The sequence below is a fragment of the Nannospalax galili genome, unplaced genomic scaffold (genome assembly GCF_000622305.1).
Source record: "Nannospalax galili isolate Female #2095 unplaced genomic scaffold, S.galili_v1.0 scaffold735, whole genome shotgun sequence".
NCBI lineage: Eukaryota > Metazoa > Chordata > Mammalia > Rodentia > Spalacidae > Nannospalax > Nannospalax galili.
The window spans coordinates 3,548,113-3,569,394 of record NW_008337053.1 but is presented as its reverse complement, the minus strand read 5'-3'; the positions used below and the strand labels follow the sequence as shown (position 1 = coordinate 3,569,394).

Sequence of the window (21,282 nt, the reverse complement as noted above, 5' to 3'; positions counted from 1 at the left end):
ACTGGCCGTGTTCTTGCAGAAGACCCAGGTTCGAATCCTAGCACCCACATGGCAGCTAACAATTGTCAGTAACTCCAGTCCCAGGGGATCCAAGAGCCTCTTCTGTCCTCCTCGGGCATTGCACAGAATGGGTGCACTTACCTACATGCAGGCAATACACTCATACACATAAAATAAAAATCATAAAAAATATTTAAAGAAACACAATTGGCAGAATGTCAGCTTGACTGACTGTTTTTAGTAGCATGTAAACTAAGCTGTACCTGCCCACCCAGGTGCATACGACAGGACAGTGGCACACTGAGCCTTCCCCCTGTTGGTTGCCTACCACTTTTGATGATAATTATGATCTCATTGGTATGTTAGGGAAGTATCCACAAACTACTCAGATCATAACCAGGAGTCTGCCCCCACCCCCTCCCACAGAACCTGTCCTTCCACGTAATCTTCAAGACCCATGCACAGAAGCTGGGTAGATTCCTCTGCAAAGCCTTCCTGGCTGCTCCCTCAGCTCCATCTTACCTTTTTAGCTAACACCAATGGTTATGATCTCATTGGTATGTTAGGGAAGTATCCACAAACTACTCAGATCATAACCAGGAGTCTGCCCCCACCCCCTCCCACAGAACCTGTCCTTCCACGTAATCTTCAAGACCCATGCACAGAAGCCGGGTAGATTCCTCTGCAAAGCCTTCCTGGCTGCTCCCTCAGCTCCACCTTCCCTTTTTAGCTAACACCAATGCTTTGCCCCCATGTACAGTGTGCTGGGAAGGCAATCTTTCCAAGAGACCTTTAGGAGACCACGAGGAACAGCCGTGACTGTCAAGAGGAGACTATATCATACTACAGAGGAAGCAGAAGAAACAAAGCAGTCTGCAAGGCAAGGAGAGGACAACAGCAGGGAATCACATGGCCTGAGCTTGGCCATCTGGCTAAGTATATAAGTCACTCACCTATGGTAGATTTTCTCTGACTCTTCCCGCAGTTCTGCAGGTGAGGCACCATCACTGTTACACAGACCCTGGGAAGTCCTGTCTCAGTGAAGAGCATGGCATCACCAGAGATCAAACCATCTTCTTTCCATTTTATCAACAGTTCTCACATTTAAGTGAGCGTCAGAACGGCAGAGGACAGTGCTCATAGACAACTGATCGCACTCTTGAGATCTCTGTTCTATCAGGTCTGAAATGACCTGGAGAATACATTTCCAGGAAGTTCTCCAAAGATGCTCCTGCTCCTGTCCACTTTGCAAACTAGTGAGCTCTGGAAAGGAAAAGCCCTCTCCTGCCCCTTGCCTACTACATTTTGTACTGCCTACCCCCATCCAGCTTCTACTCAACCTCATCTGCATACCAGGATATTACAGATTTGAAAGGAGAGAAGAGTTCATTGGCTTTTTCATAGAAGTGACCATAAGATTGGGAACCAGGGTTCTGCATCCTAGTCCTAATTGGCCAATAACTAGCTGGGAATTTGGGGGCAGGTCATTTCTGGCCTTATTTCCCACATTTAAGAGGAAGGCCAAATTATATTTTCACAGAACCCCCTGTAGAACAGTACCAATAATGCTCCAATATCTTCAAACAGCCTCCCTTCCCTGGGCAATCACTGCAGATCCGGGCAACTACCAGGGAAGTCCTCTCACAATGAATGAACCACTGGGAAATTCTTGGCTGTAACATAATTAAGCAGACAGCAGTAGAATGATTTCCCCAATAGACTTAAGATGCTTATATGACACACAACATCAGTAGTAAATACACTGGCAAATCATTAGAGAGAAGATGCTGGAAGAAAAAAAAAAGTCCAGGCTGTTCCATCATTCCCAAAAGAAGACTTAGTTCCCTCAGGGCTTCACTGAGGCAGATGTAAGATTTCTTCCACCCTGCATCTCTCACGTCCTCTTCCCTCTCATGGTTATCGTGTCTCTAAATACCAAATTAGGGTCTATCTTGTCTTGGTTTTTCTTTTCAAAGTTTTGGTTAAGAGTAAGGTCAAGCTTCACTTAATTTTCACTGTGTCCACAAGGTACTGGAATAATTGGTCTCAGAGTGCTCCTAGGCCAGCGCTAGTCACCTACCAACCATGACACAATAGTGCTGATGAGAGGTCTGGATGGGTCTGAGGTCCAGGAGTCTGAGGCTCAGGTGATGGGGCTGTCTTAGACCTGCAGCATGATCCTTCAATCTTAACACTAATGGACTTAGTAGCTATAGTGGGGACCATCCTGTATGGCATAAGATACCTAGAATCACATTGACCTCTGCTTCCTATATTCCAACAGCATCCCTGTTCTAATTGTGACAACCAAAAATGTCTATAGATATTGCCAAATGTCACCCAGAATTATCCTCCCCACTGTTCTAGACACAGAAAGGGTATAATGGCCAGATACAGGTTAAGGGTCAAATGGTCCAGGACTCAAACCCCTTTGCCAGCACCTCAACCAGGGGACCTTTCACGAGTTATCTTTTCCCCTTTTATTTTAGAAGTTGGGAAGGCTCTCATTAAAATAAAATGAAATAATACAACACAAAACATAAAGTTTCCCATGCCTCTCTCAGCCCATTTGTTTGAGAAAATTAGTTAGAATTTGGTATTGATTCAGATAGTTTATATGCAAATAGGGGCATTAGTCAGATGTGCTCATATATAAACACTTTGTTTTGTATAAGAAGAATATTAGACACACAGTTTTGCTTTTTAACATTTCCAGCTTAGATGGTTTTCCAGATGACTACATCAACATTTTTCCCCTCAACTTTAAAAAACCACTGAGATTTCTACTCTCAGGATTGGAACTCCATTTTCCAGTTGTACAAAGCAACCACGCTGTCATCACAACCGCCAGTCCTAGCTGAGATTATGCGCCCACACGTGTGTATTCATAGTCACATACCACAGCACTGAAAATAGTCCTCAATAGATTCTGGATATTTGTTCAACACAAATTAAGCCCAGTACTTTACATCTAGTCCTATATGGTCCCCCTCCCTGGTAATATATCAGTACACATGACTGACATAAGCTTGTTCCCAAGGACATCCCACTCTAAACAAGGAAGATAAGAGAAAATGATATTTAAAATATGGCATAGTGGACGTATAATATTTGTGACTAACCAAAATTATTAAATTACATCTGTACCAGATATAGACTATTAGGAGGAGTTGGTCTGATTTATTCTAGGGTCAATTTGAAAGGCTTCCTCAAGTAAATGGTATGTAAACCAAGGCCAAGGATTAATTGGACAAGCCATGAGAAGGGCCGGGGAGTTACTAGCTGTGGTAACAGAATGTGTGAATGATGAGGGAAGCTATATATGAATTATGATAATATTATAATAAGATCTTATGGGAAGAGCCAAATAGCTATGTGATAAGAGAGCTATAATTTACTTTCATAATTACAGCTCTCCTGTTTCTACCCATAGTATCTAGAAAGTTGCAACATCAGGATAATTTTCTCCATTTAGTACATTTTAAGAATCATGTATACATATATATTTTTTATGAAGCTATGGTATTAAGACAAATGGAACAGAATAAAAATGTAGATAATGTGGTCATAAACATCCAACACCTGGAAGAATATTCATTTAAAATAATATCTCTTTTAAAACTGTTTTATTTATGTGTGTGTGCGTGCATGAGTTTATGTGCACCCCATGTGCAAAGGAAGTCACAGAAGCCAGAAGAGGCACTGGAGTTACAAGCCTCCAGATGTGGGTGTTGAAAACCAAGCCTTGGTCCTCTCTAAGAGCAATAAGTACTCTTAACCACTGAGCCATGCCTCTAGCCCCGGTGAGAATATTCTACAAAAAAGTTCCTATACCACTATTAACCAGACAGCTGGCATCTTCTTATTGTTCCACTGGCCTGTCATTCCAGAGCCTGAGTGTTCCTGGAGGCAGAAGTCTCTGTCCATTCTGAGGCAGCACAGCTCCATGTCAACCAGACATTAACACTGTGTGCAACTTTCCAAACACATGGCAATTCCTCTTTACCTAAGAGTTGTAGGGTATTTTCTGCGGTACCTGAGATAACAAGATTAAATCACATTTAATCTGGCATGCACTTCAGATTTCTCTGTCAACAGAAGTCTGGTGACAGGAATTTCTAAGGAATTCCACATGGAACTGCAGCATAAGATCCTTGGAAGTGGCTCTATCTTCCAGAGTTGGACAAAAGCCCCCTGGAGAGCCTGGACTCTTCTTGAGGATAGGGAATGGGCTAATCTCTTCCCCTAGGCTCTCAGTGGGTGCTATGTAAAGATGATGGCTTCCCATGTCCTTCTTTTAAAAAGCTATTTTATTTATTATTTTTATTTTATTTTATGTGTATGAGTGTATTGTCTGCATGTATATAAGTGCACCCACGTCATAAAATGACCATGGAGGTTAGAAGAGGGCGTTAGAGCCCCTGGAACTAGAGTTATGAACCGTCACTGTGTGGGTCCTAGGAACTGAACCCAGGTCCTCTGCAAGAGCAGCCAGTGCTCTTAACCACTGAGCCATCTCTCCAGCCCTGCCATATCCTTCCTTCAAACTGTAAACATACCCAAAATATACATGGTTGGAGAGGTCATAGATCTTAGAGAAAACCCCAAGGCTATGAGAAATATGAATCCTTATATTTACAAACAAGTATGCCACTCAACAAAGAAACTTCTTTTGCAACAGATGGAGTCAATTACAGAGTTCCGTGACTGATCACACACAGAGATTGTTTGTGAATTGCTCAACCCTAAGTGACACATCTACAATGCAACCTCTACACCTAAGGCTCACGGAACATAGTGGAACAAGAGGTAGAGAGAACACTAATGCATCTCTCAACTCTCATTAATGAAGCTCCTTCATGCAACAGAGGGCCATGAACACAGAAGACAAAATGACCAAAGCGCAGAGAGTAAGAGCCTGCCAATTGTGGGTCCTTGGACAGGGCTCCTATATTAAACTCCACCCACCCAGGGCTCAGGGACCATTGAGGAAGAGAGGCAGAGTTATTCAGATAAGACTTGCTCAACTGAATACACCTCAGATGCAGCAGCTAGGCAAGATGTTCAGGGAATCCTATGAAGAAACACTATAAAATAAAGCATCATCCCCTCAACAGCTTGTCCCACAGAACTACACAGACTCAAGGTCAGAAACAATGCCAGAGCTACCCCTGTCCCCACTCAGTGCTCACGTTCACAAGTCAATTTGTCTTATGTGTGTATATCCTAGAGAGTGTGACTCAGCTCTACAGGGCTTGCGCTATGAAAATGCCATATGTGGACTGCACCCAAATCTATCCTTTTACAACTAACAGCCCACCATTTTTAATTACCCTTCAAAGCTGTTTTATAATAATAATATTTTATTATTTTTAGTTTCTGTATATGAGTGTTCTTAACTGTGGAGCCATCGCTCCAGTCCCCTAGTTTCATTTCTGTTGCTGTGATCTATTCTAACAAAAATAGACTTAGGAAGTGAAGCCATAAAGAGCACTTTCTGCTCTTGATGAGGACTCCAGTACAGGCCTCAGCACCCACGTGGCAGCTAACAACCTTCCATAACTCCAGTTCCAGTGAATCCAACACCTTCTTTTGGCCTCCACAGGCACTGCACACATCTCACTCATGCTTCCAAGTGAAGCCAGACATGGTTGAGCAGGACCTTTGACTTATCTTCACATAGATGGAACTGGTAAAGAAAGGAATCAGGAGCTCCTCCCACACCCTTGTGACCCCTGAGGAACAGATCCTCAAATGACCTCAAGTATAAAAATAAAGTAATTTATTTGGGTGAACTGTATGGTCTTAAACACCCAAAAGGAAAGAATAACCAAAGAGTAAAGTCATCAGTACATCAGTCTATTTTGTTAAGAGTTCAAGGGATTACACTTCCCAGACATTAGGCTTAAGTCTATATAAAAAGTTATTTAGGGCTGGGCATGGTGGCACATATCTTTAATCCCAGCACTCGGGAGACAGAGGCAGGCAGATCTCTGTGAGTCCAAGGCCAGCCTGGTCTACATAGTGAGTTCCAGGACAGCTGGGGCTACAGAGAGACCCTGTCTCAAAAAGACAAAAAGAAAGTTATTTAGACAATTATTTCTCATTGATGATTTTGTTCCTAACCAGAAAGTGATGCTCAGGTGTAAGACTTCAAATATTGGTCTCCAATACTGTAGTGCCCACCTGTAGCTAAGGGAGGCAACCAGTTATTGTTCTAAAATGATGGACAAATTTGTTTTCTTCCCCTATCTACAAGCCTTTGAGAGGGAAGTGATACTGATTCTAACCACTCCAACAGCTATCAAAATACCTGAAAGCAAATCCTAAATCCGTCACTCTAGAGTCCGGCTTTGGAAGACAAAAGAAAAATGAGGAGAAACCCAATAGAGGGATGCTTTTGGAATCCCTTGTCAAGAAATTCCAATGGACTCTCATAGGAACATTTGAATGAACATTTGAAAATTGCCCTGTTCTGACTTTTTTCTAGTTCCCTGTCTAGAACTTATAACGCTAATTACTCTTGCCTTTACTTCTCCTTCACATCTCCTATTCACAATTCAAGGACTTTCTTTCCCCCTAGAGATAAGAGTCATGCAATTTGGGAGTCTTTTAGATAGACCCACCGATGGGGTACCCCAATTACCTCACCCTGCATCGCTGTTCAGCATGGAAGAAGCCAGAGCCATCTGCATCCCGATTCCTTATCCGCAAGCTGGATAACCCCTTCAGAGGATGGTGTGATAAGAATAGGAGATAGGAATTGGCTAGGCAGTTAGGGTAAAAAGACCCCAAGAAAAAGTAGCCAGTTTCTTGGATTAAAGTCAAAATATCCTTGAGCCTCTTAGCAACATACTCTGTTCCAAAGGCCAAAAATGTCGAAAATATTTGGGAGCTTGTATCTAATCCTTAAAAGATTTTAGGGTTACCTCTTCAGAGGGGGGAATGTTAGAGTATCCAAAAGCCCCATAAAAATAAATAAATCAATCAAAGAAGAAGAAAGAGTACATGAAATTATCAGAAAAAAAGTGATGGGGAGAGATGGGAGGCGTTGGAGGGGAAGGAGTGGGCATGGATTTGATCAAAACCACTTATATTCATAATAAATTATTTATGTAAATAAAAAATCTTTAAATATATACATATATAAAACAATATTATTATATTTGTTTCAATGTGTACAAATTCCTCACAAGAAACCATTTCACAGTAAAATAAAAAATTGCAAACTGCACCTCCCTTGTAACCCTGTAAAAGTAGCTAGCATGCTAACAGTTTTGTTGGCAAGTGGCAATTTTACTGTAAGGTGAAATACGAATTTAGTAATGTCTTTAAAAAATTGTGAATTTTATAAATACCTAGCTGAAAAATGAGAATGTGTATGTCCATATGTATGGCCATACACAGTACGAGGATGCATTTCCATCCCCACAAAACCCACATCTCACTTGTAGCGCCAGGTGACACCACTGTGGTTACCTGGGCTTCCATGGTCTATGAAGGAGAACATGACCCTCTTCATCAGTCACTCTCCTGCAGGTGTGGACTGACTGACCTCCGAACTCATGGAGGAAGGTGACTATGCATTCAAGAACCAGCATTCTGGTTTGGATTCTGAATGTCTGAACATCTCAACAGAGAAGTCTGGCTCAGCTGCCACTTGGCTGAAGATGGAAGATCAATTTGCTTCCTTTAATTGGAAGTACAGATCATCTGAGCTCCCTGTTCTTGCCAGGAAAAGCCCAGAACTCTTTGTTCCCAATGCTAACCACTTAACAGAAACACCATCAGACCACTCCCTGATGGAGGTGCAGGACATCCACTCTTCCCCAAGTTGGCAGTTTTATCTGTGTATTAAGCCAGACCTCTAGAAGACTGTGTACTCACTAGTACTGGATGAATTTATAGAACAGAACTTGGGTGCCAAACATTGCAGCACAAAGAGAAATCTTGAAGAAACATCTCTGTCACTGCCAGATCCTGGCATGCACAAGGCTCTTCCTGGTAAACCCATTTCTGAGAACCCATACGGGGTCGTCTATTCTTTTTAAACCGATACTTTTATATGGTTGCAAGCTACTTTTCATTAACTGTAGCAGAGACAATAAATTTCAAAAGATCAGTAAAGAAGCATCAGGCTTTTATGCATTTGGGCATATATCTGAGAAGAACACTGTGAGGTTTCTGCAGGAAAGCGACAATTTCCTGATGCCGATACAAAAAGGGTTGCAAGCACGTTAGCGATCAAGTCTTGGAGTTAAAGAGGCAAAGTTGGGGTGGCAGTGGCCGGAGCAGAATACAGGGTATAATATAGTGGAAAACACAGGCCCTGAGCAAATTTAGGGTTCCAATGTCACAAAGACGCCAAGGATGTGAGAGGACAATTGTGTTAACTTAAATTGTCAACTTGACACAACCTGGATTCACCTAGGAAGAGAGTCTCAATGAGGGAATATCTAGGTCAGGTTGCCCTATGTGGGCGTGTCTATGTGGGCATGTCTATGTCTTGATTCCCTTAACTGATATGGGAAGACCCTACCTGAAAGTAGGCAGCACCATACCCTGGTTTGGAGCCCTGGACTGCGTCAGAGCAAAGAAAGTTAGCTGAGCCCCAAGCACACTGTGTTCACTTCTCTCTGCTCTTGACTGTGATGTGCTATGACTAGCTGCTTCAAGCTCCTGCCTTGAACTTCCCCAAATGATGGCCTGAAACTTGGGATTGTAAGCTAACACGAAATCTTTCTTCCTTAAATTGCGTTTTGTTGGGGTATTTTATGACAGCAACAGAAATGAAACTGAAACAACAATATTTCACCTAATTAGAATTTTCTTGCCTCGGCAAAGGCTTCATCTGACAATTTCCATCTGCTTTGCAACGAAGAGCAGGACACCATAGGGCAATCGCCACAGCTCGTGGCCTCCGCTGAGTGGCTTCTCCTGACCAGGCACTGACTGGCCAGTCCTCTAGCGACCAGCCCTCCAGACAGCAAGAAAACTCAGCTCCTCCACCACTGTTCACCAGCTCAAACAAGCTCTGCTAGATTGCCTGGGGAAATAGTGTGTTTCTAAATCCCAATAGCACCATGATCTGCGTGTGTCTTATTGTATGGGACTCTCTCCTCCCCACCCCTCGCTCTGTGTGTATATGACGATATGGGGTGAGTTTCCCTCATCTTGAAATTTAAACAATCTGTTCCCAGAGGAGAGGAGAGGTCACCTGGAAGTGCGGTTACAACGTAGCACTACCTAGGCTCAAGTGAGCTTCTGATTCACGTGCTTTTTTCAAGCTAAATTAGGCCTCCTGCACAGTCTAGCAAAGAATACTTTACTTGAGAAGTGAGTCTTCAGCTCAGAAAGACATTGCCTCCACTTCTCCCATATCCAGCTGTTTCAGGGTAGAGAGACCCCAAAAACCTATTGGTCTCCATACTTCACACACACACACACACACACACACACACACACACACACACACACTATGAGGACAAAAGTCTAACCAAACTACTGGTTTCCATGTAGGACAGAACCTGCCAACAGTCCAAAGACACACTGACACTCATGTAGCACTGCTTTTCTTTTTTGTTACTTAGTTTGTTATGATACTGAGGTTGCATTATAGCCAGCCTGACCTTTGTAGCCCAGGCTGGCCTTAAACTTGTGACAGTCCTCCTGTCTCAGCTCTTGGCAAGTTCTAGAAAGCTACTATACCTGGCTTCCTAGTACTATGTTAAGTTACTGTCTAATCAATAGTGAAGGAGGAAGCTTCACACATATACAAGCGTCTTCATTTCTAGCTACTACTGAGGAAACTGAAGTCCTAACAATGCCAGACACACCACTCACAATAAGACTAAGCAAAGCCTGGCCTGGGCTGCTTTCTAGAGGGGCACATGGACTAGCTGTCCCAGGTCCAACTTCTCATGCATTGTGCCAGGTCTACCTAGATGTCTAAGCATCTGCTCAAGGCATGGTGAGCTGTCCTCCAAGATAGGTAAGGCATAGAATGAAAAGAGCAGGCTCAGCACTACACTGTCTCTTCTTCATCGCTTAAGAAGTGTGTTTTTAAGTGGCGCACTCCACCTGCAAGAGACTGAAGGTTTGTTCCTCCTGATGCTGACATCCTAACCCTTGAAAGGAGAGTTTCAGGAGTAGGGCCTCTGGGAGGTGCTAAGCATATGATGGTGACCAATGACTTCTGTGCCCTTACAGGATCCCAGAAGATACTCTGGTCTGTCTCCCAGGTAAAGATGGGAGGAGAAGCTAGTCAACATTAACTGAAAAGAAATCTCACCAGATCCCAACCATACTGCCATGTCAGATTCAGGCTTGTGTGAGAATCCTGAGAAGTAAATATCTGTTGTTTATGAGTGACTCAGTCTGTTGTGCTTTTCTGTAGTAGCCCTGACTTCACATGAACTCCTGTCTGTCATCCTGGATGAATACAAACAGAAAAGACTTCCTGCCACATGCTTCCCCTACAGCCCTACTCCAAACACCTTCCCATCTTTAAAAAGACCCCAGTCCCTTACTCAAAGGTCCTTTTCCTGATATCATCCGAAAAAGGCAGATGGCCTCTGACTTGAGCCCACCCTGAATGTGTCTATTAGGGCTCCTTAAGCACATCCTCCAGCTCATCTTATTTCCTGGGTTTCTATCTCTGTAATGTAACCACAATGAGTGCAGAGTGTACAGCATCCATAACATGAGCAGTAAGCACTTGACTCCATGCTCACAGGTCAAATAGCTCACACTCCGATGGACGAAGTGGGCCTATCAAAGAGGACTGAGATCCTTCCACAGCCGACAGTTTAGAACAAAATTCCAGCTGCACATTATATGCCAGGCAAAGCTTTCTTTATCGTGTTCTTCATAATAAGCTTGGCTTGGATCAATTTTACAGATTCCTCATTTTATTGGTATAATAAATTCCATAATTTCTATCATATAAGCAAGGGTACCAAGACTCAGAGAAGTCAGGCATTTGTCCTGGTTCACACAGCTGCAGAAGGGGAGAGGTAGGAATTGAACCTTCTCGAATGCTGCAGAGCCAGGGCCTTCCTCACAGATCACATCGTTTCTTGTCACACATGATAACCATGCAAAAGGACAAGTCCACACGTCTCCAGCATTTAACTGCTACATATTACAAATAACGCTTTAATAAAGCAAAACTCTTTGATCTCAGGCATGCGGTGATGGTACAGCATTTTCTCAAGTAATCATCTCCCTAGAAAGCAGATGGAAAAACATGTCCACTCTACACTCTTCAAGAAGGGAACCGAAACAGCGACACTAATGAATTTTAAATTTCAGCTGATATATCTTGCCCTGTTGAGAATTCATCTAAACCAAAGCTGGTTCATAAGGATGTAGTAAATACAACATGATTAACTCTGGACCTGTTGCTCTGACGAGAAGGTGAACAGTGGTAGATATTGCCCCCTCCGCCCTTTTCATAAAACTAACACCACATTTTATGAGTTTGAGGTAATAAACACATCTTTAAAATAGATCTGATGGTCTGGCAGAACCTCTTCAACACAGGAATGGGAAGCTAAAGTGCCAAAAATATGCAAGATGAATTCTACTGCCCTTATGATTTTCTGTTCCTCTACCCAAATGAGGGAGCACAACCTTGAATGGCTTTTTCTTCTGGATTTGAGGAGCATAGGTCCTGGAAGCTGAGAGTCTAGGAGTGCCAGAGCATGCCACACACATTACTTGGCACTGGACTGGTGAGGAAGAGGAGCCCGCACATGTACACCAAACATGGCAGACTACAAGGAACATGAGTTACAAGTGTCCCACTCCCTAGTCCTTTGGTCCTTGTGAACATGATCACACCCACCTTCATAAATGCCAGGCCAGACAGTATCTCATACTGGTCCCACTCTACAGATGGGGAAGTGAAGGCTGTGGGTCAAATGGAACCACTTGATAATAATGTAGTCAAGAGCCCTTTATCCCATCCCTTTCCTCCACACCTCTTCAGGGTAGCACAGGACTCCTAGAAACCAGCTCTTACTTGGGCCTCTTTTCTGCTTACAGTAAGCATCTTACCCCACCCTGATGGTTAAAAGGCCCATATAATTCTACTGGTTTTATTGAAGTTATATTCATACCTCATTGGTTAAACTGTAACTTGAAAATAGGAGCATTATGTTTAGAATGTTTCATTTTCCTTCCTGTATGAGAGAACGTAGAAAAGATTCTGTCTTAACTCATAAATGCAAGGGTCTGAGGAACCTTTATTTGGTCAATGGACAACTTGGAATCAAGAAAATACATGTGGCATGCTGAAGCTGGCCTTTTCAATAGTGGCACTGAAATATCCTACCTTGCCTGCCCTGGGGATGACCAGGCTGAAGGGCTTGACAGAAGAGTCAATCCATATGTGTTGGAAACACCCAGAAAAAGCATCCCAACAGCAAACCAAAAAGAGCCAGTAAAATTGATCAATAGGGAAAGACTAGAATAAAACACAGCATGCTGTAGGACCATTATGATGCAAGGAACCAGTTACATCTATAGCTATTGAAACAGAAAATGTCAAAAACTATGCTGAGTGAAATAAACAGGTTAGAGAAATGGACACTGATTTCTACCACAAAACAGATAATTTACTGCAACACTTTGTGAACATGCGCAGGTGACATGGACAGCAAAGAAAAGTAAAGGTCTTATCACCTTTAGAGAAATGAAAGTGGGGAACAGAACCAAGGTGTGGTCCCAGAGGATTGCAACCTCGCACACCTGACAGGTGGTCCCACAGGATTGCAACCTCGCACATCTGACGGGTGGTCCCACAGGACTGCAACCTCGCACATCTGATGGGTGGTCCCACAGGATTACAATCTCGCACACCTGACGGTGGTCCCACAGGATTGCAACCTCGCACACCTGACAGGTGGTCCCACAGGACTGCAACCTCACACACCTGATGGCTTGTCTTTCTAAAATGAGCAAACAAGCAAAGCCAGACAAAGATGAAAGATGAAACTTTTAACCTGATCTGACTTCAAAGCCAAGAGACAGAGTTAAAACCAGAGCACACCAATGTTTGATTAATAGTTCTCTGCTTCCTCCCTGCCAGGATTGAGTTGCAACATTTAAAAATCAATACTCCAATTTAAAAACAATAGCTATTTCATTGTCATAGTCAAGACACAGAAAGAATGGGAGAACAGTGGTTAATGGGGGGGGTGCTGTGTGTAGATGATGAGGTAGGGTGTAGGTGGGTCAGAAGAGCTGGGTAGGGAAAGCATCTTCCTGAAATTGTGTAAGCAAAGAAGTAAAGCCCATGCTTCCAAATGTGAAGCACCCAGAAAAAAACTTAAGATGTTTCCCACAAGCCCAGTTGGCTGCCTCTGAAAACCAGCAGCTCCCAGGGTCAAAGAAGGTGAATGAAACCTTTAAAAAAAATTGTCAGGGCCCCATGAATGCAAATCAGCGCTCTGCTGGGGGTGAGGTCACATTCTACAGTCAGAAGAACATGACAGAGATTCAATAATTTCTAACAAGCCTAACCTATAAAATTTCAGATTCATCTAGGCAAAACCAAAACCAAATTAAACAACAACAACAAAAAACTCCTAACAATTTTAGAAACAAGCCATCTTGTTCCCATGTCCCTATGAAACTAGTGACATGCCAGGACTGTGACACTCCACAGGGCTCCTCTCCTCCCGAGTTATAAGCTTGCACACCTGACGGTGGTTTCACAGGATTGCAACCTCACACACCTGACGGGTGGTCCCACAGGACTGCAATTGCCAGGACTGTGACACTCCACAGGGCTCCTCTCCTCCCGAGTTATAAGCTCGCACACCTGACGGTGGTTCCACAGGATTGCAACCTCACACACCTGACGGGTGGTCCCACAGGACTGCAACAGCAGTAGCAGCAATAAAAATCTTTGCTGCTCCACAAAAACATTGTGAATAAGCTTCGGTTTTCTATTTCAAAAGGACTTCTGGGAAGTTTCAAAATAGATTTTTAAAATTCACTTTGTGGCTTGTTCACCCCCCATTCTGTGAACCTTCAAAACAATGCTTTCATTTTTAAACAATACTATAGTGGCTCTTTGTTCTCCTCTGGACCCTTTGGATAACAGTTGTCCTCAGTAAGCCAGTTCCCTCAGATGGAAAAGAAAATGGGACTCCTTTGTCACTGCACTAGGTAGAGGTGACTGGAATCAACAAAATGATCTGGGAGCCTGATCCACAGCCCAAAGGCACAGAGGGTTCAGGGCCAAGTAGAAGCCAAAGAATGTCACCACAATGACAATGGAGCCATGCCATATTTCTAAACATGCGTCATCTTGTGAGTTACCAGCTTAGGAGAATTACCCAGACCCTGTCCCTGCTTCCATCCACAGCAGTGCTTTTCATGCTCACTGCTCCCATCAACCAACGCTCATACACACTCCACAGCTGTGTGACGGGTGGATTCCAGGACTTGCATCTGGAAATATCCCACGAGAGTGGTCTTTCATAGTTATGTCCTTATTACCAGCATTAAACGTGTTGGGGGCCATTTATGGGATGAATGAATGAATTCAGAACCTGAACTTCTTCAACTCTAGTACAGGGACCCCGGAGGTATCACCACTGTGGCTCATGTGGAGGGAGACAAGCTAGTGTCCATCCAGCCTTGAGAGCTTCAAGCAGAAGTGAGCAAAGCAGAAAGAAAGAAAACCTGGGTGGGAAGGGAGACGAGCACAGGAAGGACAGCAAGAGGGGAAGAGGAGGACATGACAAAGATCAACTGCCAGTAAACGAGCTCTTGCCAAGCACTTACTAATGCCATTGTATCAAAGCCATTTTTCAGTATTACTATTGATCATAGTACAGCTGCTGAGCTTTGAGGGGTGCTTGGCAAGTGTTTTTTTCAGGAAGGAGCTGATCTTTCTCATTCCCTCCTCTTTTCCTCCAGCACATAAAATAAACCAGTGGGAAGAGAGGAGGAGTAGGAGCGCCTCCTCACCTAGGTAGCATGTGACAGGTGGAGTATGCACAAGAAAGTAACACTATGCCCACGACCCCAAAGCCCAAGATCCTGGGATATAAAAGTCCCAACTCTTTGTCTAGCTCTGGCTCACTTCCTCCCTTAGCTGTGTTGTCTTCTTTAATTGTCCCTCCTTTGTCTGCTACTTACAAGTCCCTATTTAATGTCTTGTTCCAGGACACAAGAAGCCAGAAATCTCAATTTATGCCCGCCGGGCTCTTCTCTCCTCATGGTAACAATCCCACTTGGAGAAGCTCTAGCTTCTTTGTGTTCTGAGGTTGGCTCTGGTGGTGGAGGAGAGTACTATACCAGGGAGTTCTATATTTATCGTGTAGGAATTGAAATATTCCTTCTGGAGAAAGGAAGACATCTTCCACGGAGACTCTTTGGTGGAGATGCCTACAAGTTGAACAAGGAGCTCTAGGGATATAGCTTTCATGAGTTGTCACCCATTCTGGGATGGAGTTTGGAGGAGATACAGCTGTCCAAGAGTCACCATGTTCCTGTAATGACCTTACCCATGACTCTATAAGTAAGTAAAATACACTTATTGGTTTACCTTAGCTTGAGTTGAGATTGTTTTCTTTGATCTGTTCTGGTTGCCCCATATAGAGTGAATAGACCATTTTTTCATGTCCCAGGAAAAGTCACACAACACAAGGCAAAGCAGCAGATCTAAGTGACAACTCATGGGTGTCATGTCTCCTGCCCATACATGATGGAAGTCCATTGGCATGTGCATGCAACCCTTCCTACATCTTGCCCAGAATTCTCATAGGGCATCTTTCTTTGGGGACTTCACAAAGGAAATATTTCACTTGAGTTAATAACTGCTCCCTTCAAGTCTGAACTCCTGTCCATCTCTCTGCATTAAATCATTATTAGAGAAAAGAATGTGCTTCTTTCCTCTAATCTAAGAAAAAAATCCTCCTGAGAGGCTGAGGTTGACAGCTATTATACTCTCTGAGGGAACATTAATTGCTTGCTTAAAAAGAAGAGAGAAAGGCATTCTGGGTCTAGCTTTAGAGAAAAGGCAAGCACTCCTCTCCTAAGTGGCCTGGAGTCCACGATACTATGCTGAGCACCAGCTCCCTGGAGCCCTGCCTTCAAAGTTCCGTGAGTATCTTCAAGCAGAGTCATTGCGCCTCAGCTACCTTTTCTGGACTACCATTCCCTGACTGTTCACAACACTAGAAACAATCAGAAGCTACCAGGCATTTCAGCAGTTGAACTGATACAGCTGGTCATCTGTGACAGCCAGAGCCCAAGGTTCTGAGGTAATGAATGATGATGTGGGGGAGTCCCAGAGTCCCGTAGGAGCAACATCATTTACAAGGATGTCTGTGCTCTTGATCACCAAGCAAAATCTCTGAAATGCTACTTCCTCAGCAGGTTGCCCCTGCTCAAACTCTATCTATGCTCCACGCTGCCAAGAACACAAAGTAAACTTGGCGTGTTGGTACGGGATGACTTTTACAACCTGCCTCACGTCTCCTTTCTGACTGCACTATGCTGGACTTATCTGGCCTACATCTGAAGCCCACTCCTCAACATCTCCATCATGAAGCTCCTTCAGCTCTCTGTCCAGCCCAGATTTATCACCTGAAACTCTAAATGGAATTCTCATCGAGTTCTGTTTGTGCAAAGCAACCCACCCGTGATTCTTTTTTTTTTTTAATATGTCTCTCTCTGTGAGGGGGGAGTGTGGGGTATGTGTATAGGGGGCATATGTTTATATTTGTGTAACTGCAGGCATCCATATAATATAGTATGTACAATGAAGTCCAGTTAGGTCCTTACTTTCTACCTTACTTGAGGCAGAGCCTCTCTTGCTTGGCCCTGTGTCCACCTGGCTAGCTGGCCCTTGGGCTTCTAGGACTCTTCTGCCTCCACCTCTCACGTTGCCTCGGAAGCTCAGAGATTACAGCATGTGGGTGGTTTAGTATGTGGGTTCTGAGGATCCAAACTCAGGAATTCATACTCAGACAGCAAGCACTTACCCACAGAGCTATCTCCTCACACTCACCTTTGATTCTCTCTCAAGGTAGAAAGGGAAATGACTTCATGTATCTGACAACTTCCACTGCAGTTCAGTAATTCTCCTACTTTTCAGAAGATGAAACACCCCACATCATCTGTGGTTGTGGTTTCTATTTTACCATGAGCTGTCAGTGCTGATGCAGTAACCACCCATTTTTATTGAGCAGCACACAGTGTAATTGATGACATCTGCTGGGGCTGGGATTTGAAATGAAGGCTATTCTCAGCTCACCCACTCTCCCCTGGCTCTGTATAGAAATAGCCATGGCAGCCACCCCAGAGACACCCAGCGGGGCTACTCATCCATGGCTCTCAGTTGTATCCTCTAACGTCATGAGGTATTTTGGGAGGATTCATCTCAGCAGACCTAAGTTCCAAAATCTGCAGAGGTAGAAAAAGAGAGCAGGGTGGGCTCTTCTCAGAGCGGTGGCCATCACTCCAAAGAAAACAGAACCCTTGTCTGGATTTTTTGCCTAAACAGATTTAAATACCGTGTTCTTTGGGGACTCAAAGTCCCCGTGTAAATATCACACCAAGGGAAGTAACCATTTATGTATCCAAATGACAAATGATGCCTGCCTTTAAGTGTTCTCTTCTCTCATGTGCATTAGTAAAAATAACAACCTCTTCCCTGATATTTCCTTTTGTTTGCTAGTCTTGGGTGGGAGTATATCTGTGGTTACTAGATCCTTAGATGACAAGAACCTATTTCTAGTTCTTAGCATAAAACCCCAGCTCAGGGTAACTCTCAGCTGAGTCATTGTAACTAACAAGAGCCTGGAGTAGATGTGTGCAGGAGGCTCACCCATCACACAGGCAGGGCTATCATTCTGTGTTTTTGAGTACCCTTCATAAATGAAGATCTAGTCTTTTAAAACATTTGAGAAGTTAAGGAAATGCTTAACCTAAATGACTAACACCTTCACATATGTTAATGTGAATTACTGTGATGATTTAGTCATTGTCAGGATTGTAAAGGAGCAAGACCTCCATATATACCGCACAGACAGAGCCTCCACAGGCAAGCTGCCTGCATACACTGCACCTTTCCCTCACACGTACATACCCACATTGTACTCACCAGTCCTCCACACATCCATACCTGTTTCCCACATGAACTCATGGGCTGCTTTCACGCTCCTCACTTTGAGCTGCTTTGGGGGACAGGAATCACAGTTCTTTTGCCTTTACTTGGTAAACTTATGCAAACAGTGGGGGCCCAATAATTGTTCAAGCATTCATGGATGGGTGAAAGCAAAGCAAGCACACAAGAGTGAACAAATTGTTGTACAACTTCAAGGCTTTAGATAGCTGTGCTTATGAAAATTCAAATATCAGTTTGCTGATAAGAAAAACCAAAGTCCAAAGGAAGAGACTTACTAAAGTGAAAATGCAGCCTGTAGAAGAGGCACCCTCCGCCACACCACATGCCAGTGCCTCCCTTTGGGCTACCCTCTGTAAGCATATGGAATACCCAGGCTGTAGATCTGAAGCCAATACTTGGAATCAGAACCATGGGATACATGATAGGTGATGTGTCTTCTCTGAGGTATAGCTTTAATTGCAAATGAACACTTTGAGTACAATCTGCCACCATTTTCAGCAGCGAGGACTGTGCCAAGAGCAGCCACTCATGAAACAACAGGAACGGGGACATGAGTCACAGCGGGTCCTCCCTATGGCTCCTATCTGGAAGCCATGAAGGATGGTGCCAGAAAGATGGCTCAGTGGATAGACACTTGCCACAAAGCCTGAGGACCTGAGTTTAATCACCTAATTCCACATAGTAGAAGGAGGCAGCTGACTCCTGAAAGTTGTCCCTTAACCTACACACACACACACACACACACACACACACACACACACAAAGTAAATGAAGAAATTGTTGTAAATATAGAAACCATGAGCAAGACATTTAATGAATGATTTCAAGGGCCTTTGAAAATCTCCTAGGATTATCCTGTTTTCTTACTGAATGGGGGCAATCTCTAGGAACAGTTCCTTCTATGAATAAAACTACTGGGTTTACCACACCACTATTCACAAGTTTGATAATCACCTCACTGAGTCTTTTAACAAAACAAATCAATAACTGTACTGGTCAATTCAATTTTTTAAATTTAAATCTGTCTAGAAATAACCTTAGACAAATTCCAAATGGATAAAATCATTTATACCATCCCACTTAATTCAGGCCCTGAAGTCAATAAAATAAAATTGCTAGTAAGCCTCTGTAAGACATTAACTGCATGCAAAGAAGGAAAAAATGAGACAGCATTTCACACAGTGTGTCCAGAAAGAAATGGCACATCCTTTACCTTGGTCAAAGGGTTTGTTGGGATTCCAGTTTCTGAAATAATCATCCTACAAAAAGAAAACAGAAAACAAAGGTCAGATCTCAGGAGGCACAGTGCTGAATAACACCTTTCCTTCTCCCCATTTCCCAAAACACAAAGGAAAACACTCAGCTTACAAATCTTCTCCCAAACAGACATTAACATGAAATCAAATACATCAATTTACTTCTCAAATTCTTGTCTTTCAAACTGCATGTATTAAACACTAGCAGTTATGAAAACATTTCAGCCCAATATGGAAGCAGTGCTGCTCATCTTGATTTGACATGTAAGCCTAGGCACCTCCTAAGCACAAGGTGTATTTGCTATCAATTATACTATAGGTGATACCTAGCTGCTCTCACTTCTGATTAAGCCTCTGTGTTTTTTACAGCTGATAATTTAACTGTCAACATTTCTTTTACATGGAGATACATATCTTGTGATGCACAGTTCCAGTTTTCCAACACTTACAATGACTAAAAACAGAGAGACTCATTCAAATGCTAGAATGACCCATGGGTATGTATTTAACTTAATGCCACCTGTTTCGGGTATGGAAAGACAGGAAAGCAAAGGCTTTTCTGCTCCATTAATAACCATGCCTCTCCTGCATGCAGTGCACATCGACTTATGCTCCAAGGCTGAGTACTTCATTGCCTTGAAATTGCCAGAAATGATGTCACTAGGTCCTTTCAGGGTTGTAGTAACACCTCTTTCCTATTGCCAACAATGCTTCCTTCCAAACAAGCACTATCCACCCACTGGATTTTTTCCATCTATACCCATTGGCCTCCCCATCCCCCAGCTTACCATTTGCCAGGTGAAGAGGCTGTACCCTTCCCAGCCACCCCTATATCATCTCTAGGGCATTTGCCCCCTGTAGTTGAAATCTAGCTTATTAGCTCTATAAGTTCTGGCAAGTATGCCACATACTATAGACACCTTCAAAAAGCTGTCTGAAATGAGCTCTCAATTTCTCTTCTGGAGAAGTTATTTTACATCAAAGTGTACAATTAGTTTAAATTACTGTCCATGCTGTCTCCTGCTGTAGTTTATCTCCTACCCAATCTCCTGCGATTTTCATTGGCCTCCTCCTCATTCAATTACCTGGCTTTATTAGATCCTTGTTGAGTTCACCTAAGCCCTTAAATAGATTTTAGGAAACTGGACTTACAGTTAAATCAGAACATATTGCTTTTTGCCTAGTGAAGGGTATGAATAAACATGAATGGCTTTGCCTGGAACCTGGAGATTCAGCACTAAGCTATTTTTAACTCTAAGGAATTGGTCCATTTGGTCCCAGCTTTAATTTTATGGCACAATTGACCTGCTTGCCTGACTGGCTCTTAGATCTATACCATGAGCAATCATTGAGAAAATCTAGAATAATCCCTTGGCACCATCTCTCTCTAATATTTTAAACAGCATTTAAATATTTGGGCATACTGTCTAAAACTTGGAATCCAGAACCAAATGATCTTAAGTAAGAGTTGGAAGGTAGGTAGGAAATTTAGCACTTGACTTTTCGATCTGATGGTCGATATACTCTCAGCCTTAGGCAGCCCTATTGCCAGAAGGTTCTATTATTCATGACAGCAAGAGAACCCAAGAGGGACTGACCCTTACCACCAGAGGACAAAGGTAACAAGTATCCAGACTCCCAGGGGATATACTCCTTATGCAGCGAATGGCATCCAGTTCGACAGCAATAAGGACTCCTCTGGTATATCTTTTACTTGAACATGTTATTGTTGTTCTTGGAAGCTCAGGGTGTATGTCCCACAGGGAAGAGCTGGAGTCTCAGTCAAGTTCCTTTACTTTAATTTCACATGTCACATTCTCTTTGATGTCAAAGAAAAATTGGAACAAGTCTCAAGAACAGAATATTCCCTAATGA

At 43.2% G+C, this 21,282-nt stretch overlaps 1 protein-coding gene across 3 annotated transcripts in view; it reads right to left on the bottom strand.

Moving 5' to 3' along the window:
- Nucleotides 1-21,282, bottom strand: part of Spock1 (SPARC (osteonectin), cwcv and kazal like domains proteoglycan 1) — a 562,385-nt gene that overhangs the window by 295,719 nt on the left and 245,384 nt on the right. For all 3 annotated transcript variants that reach the window (XM_008831820.2, XM_008831819.2, XM_008831818.3), the window contains one exon: nucleotides 19,365-19,410. In XM_008831820.2, coding sequence (XP_008830042.1) covers nucleotides 19,365-19,410 — 46 coding nt within the window. The remainder of the gene's footprint in view (nucleotides 1-19,364; nucleotides 19,411-21,282) is intronic.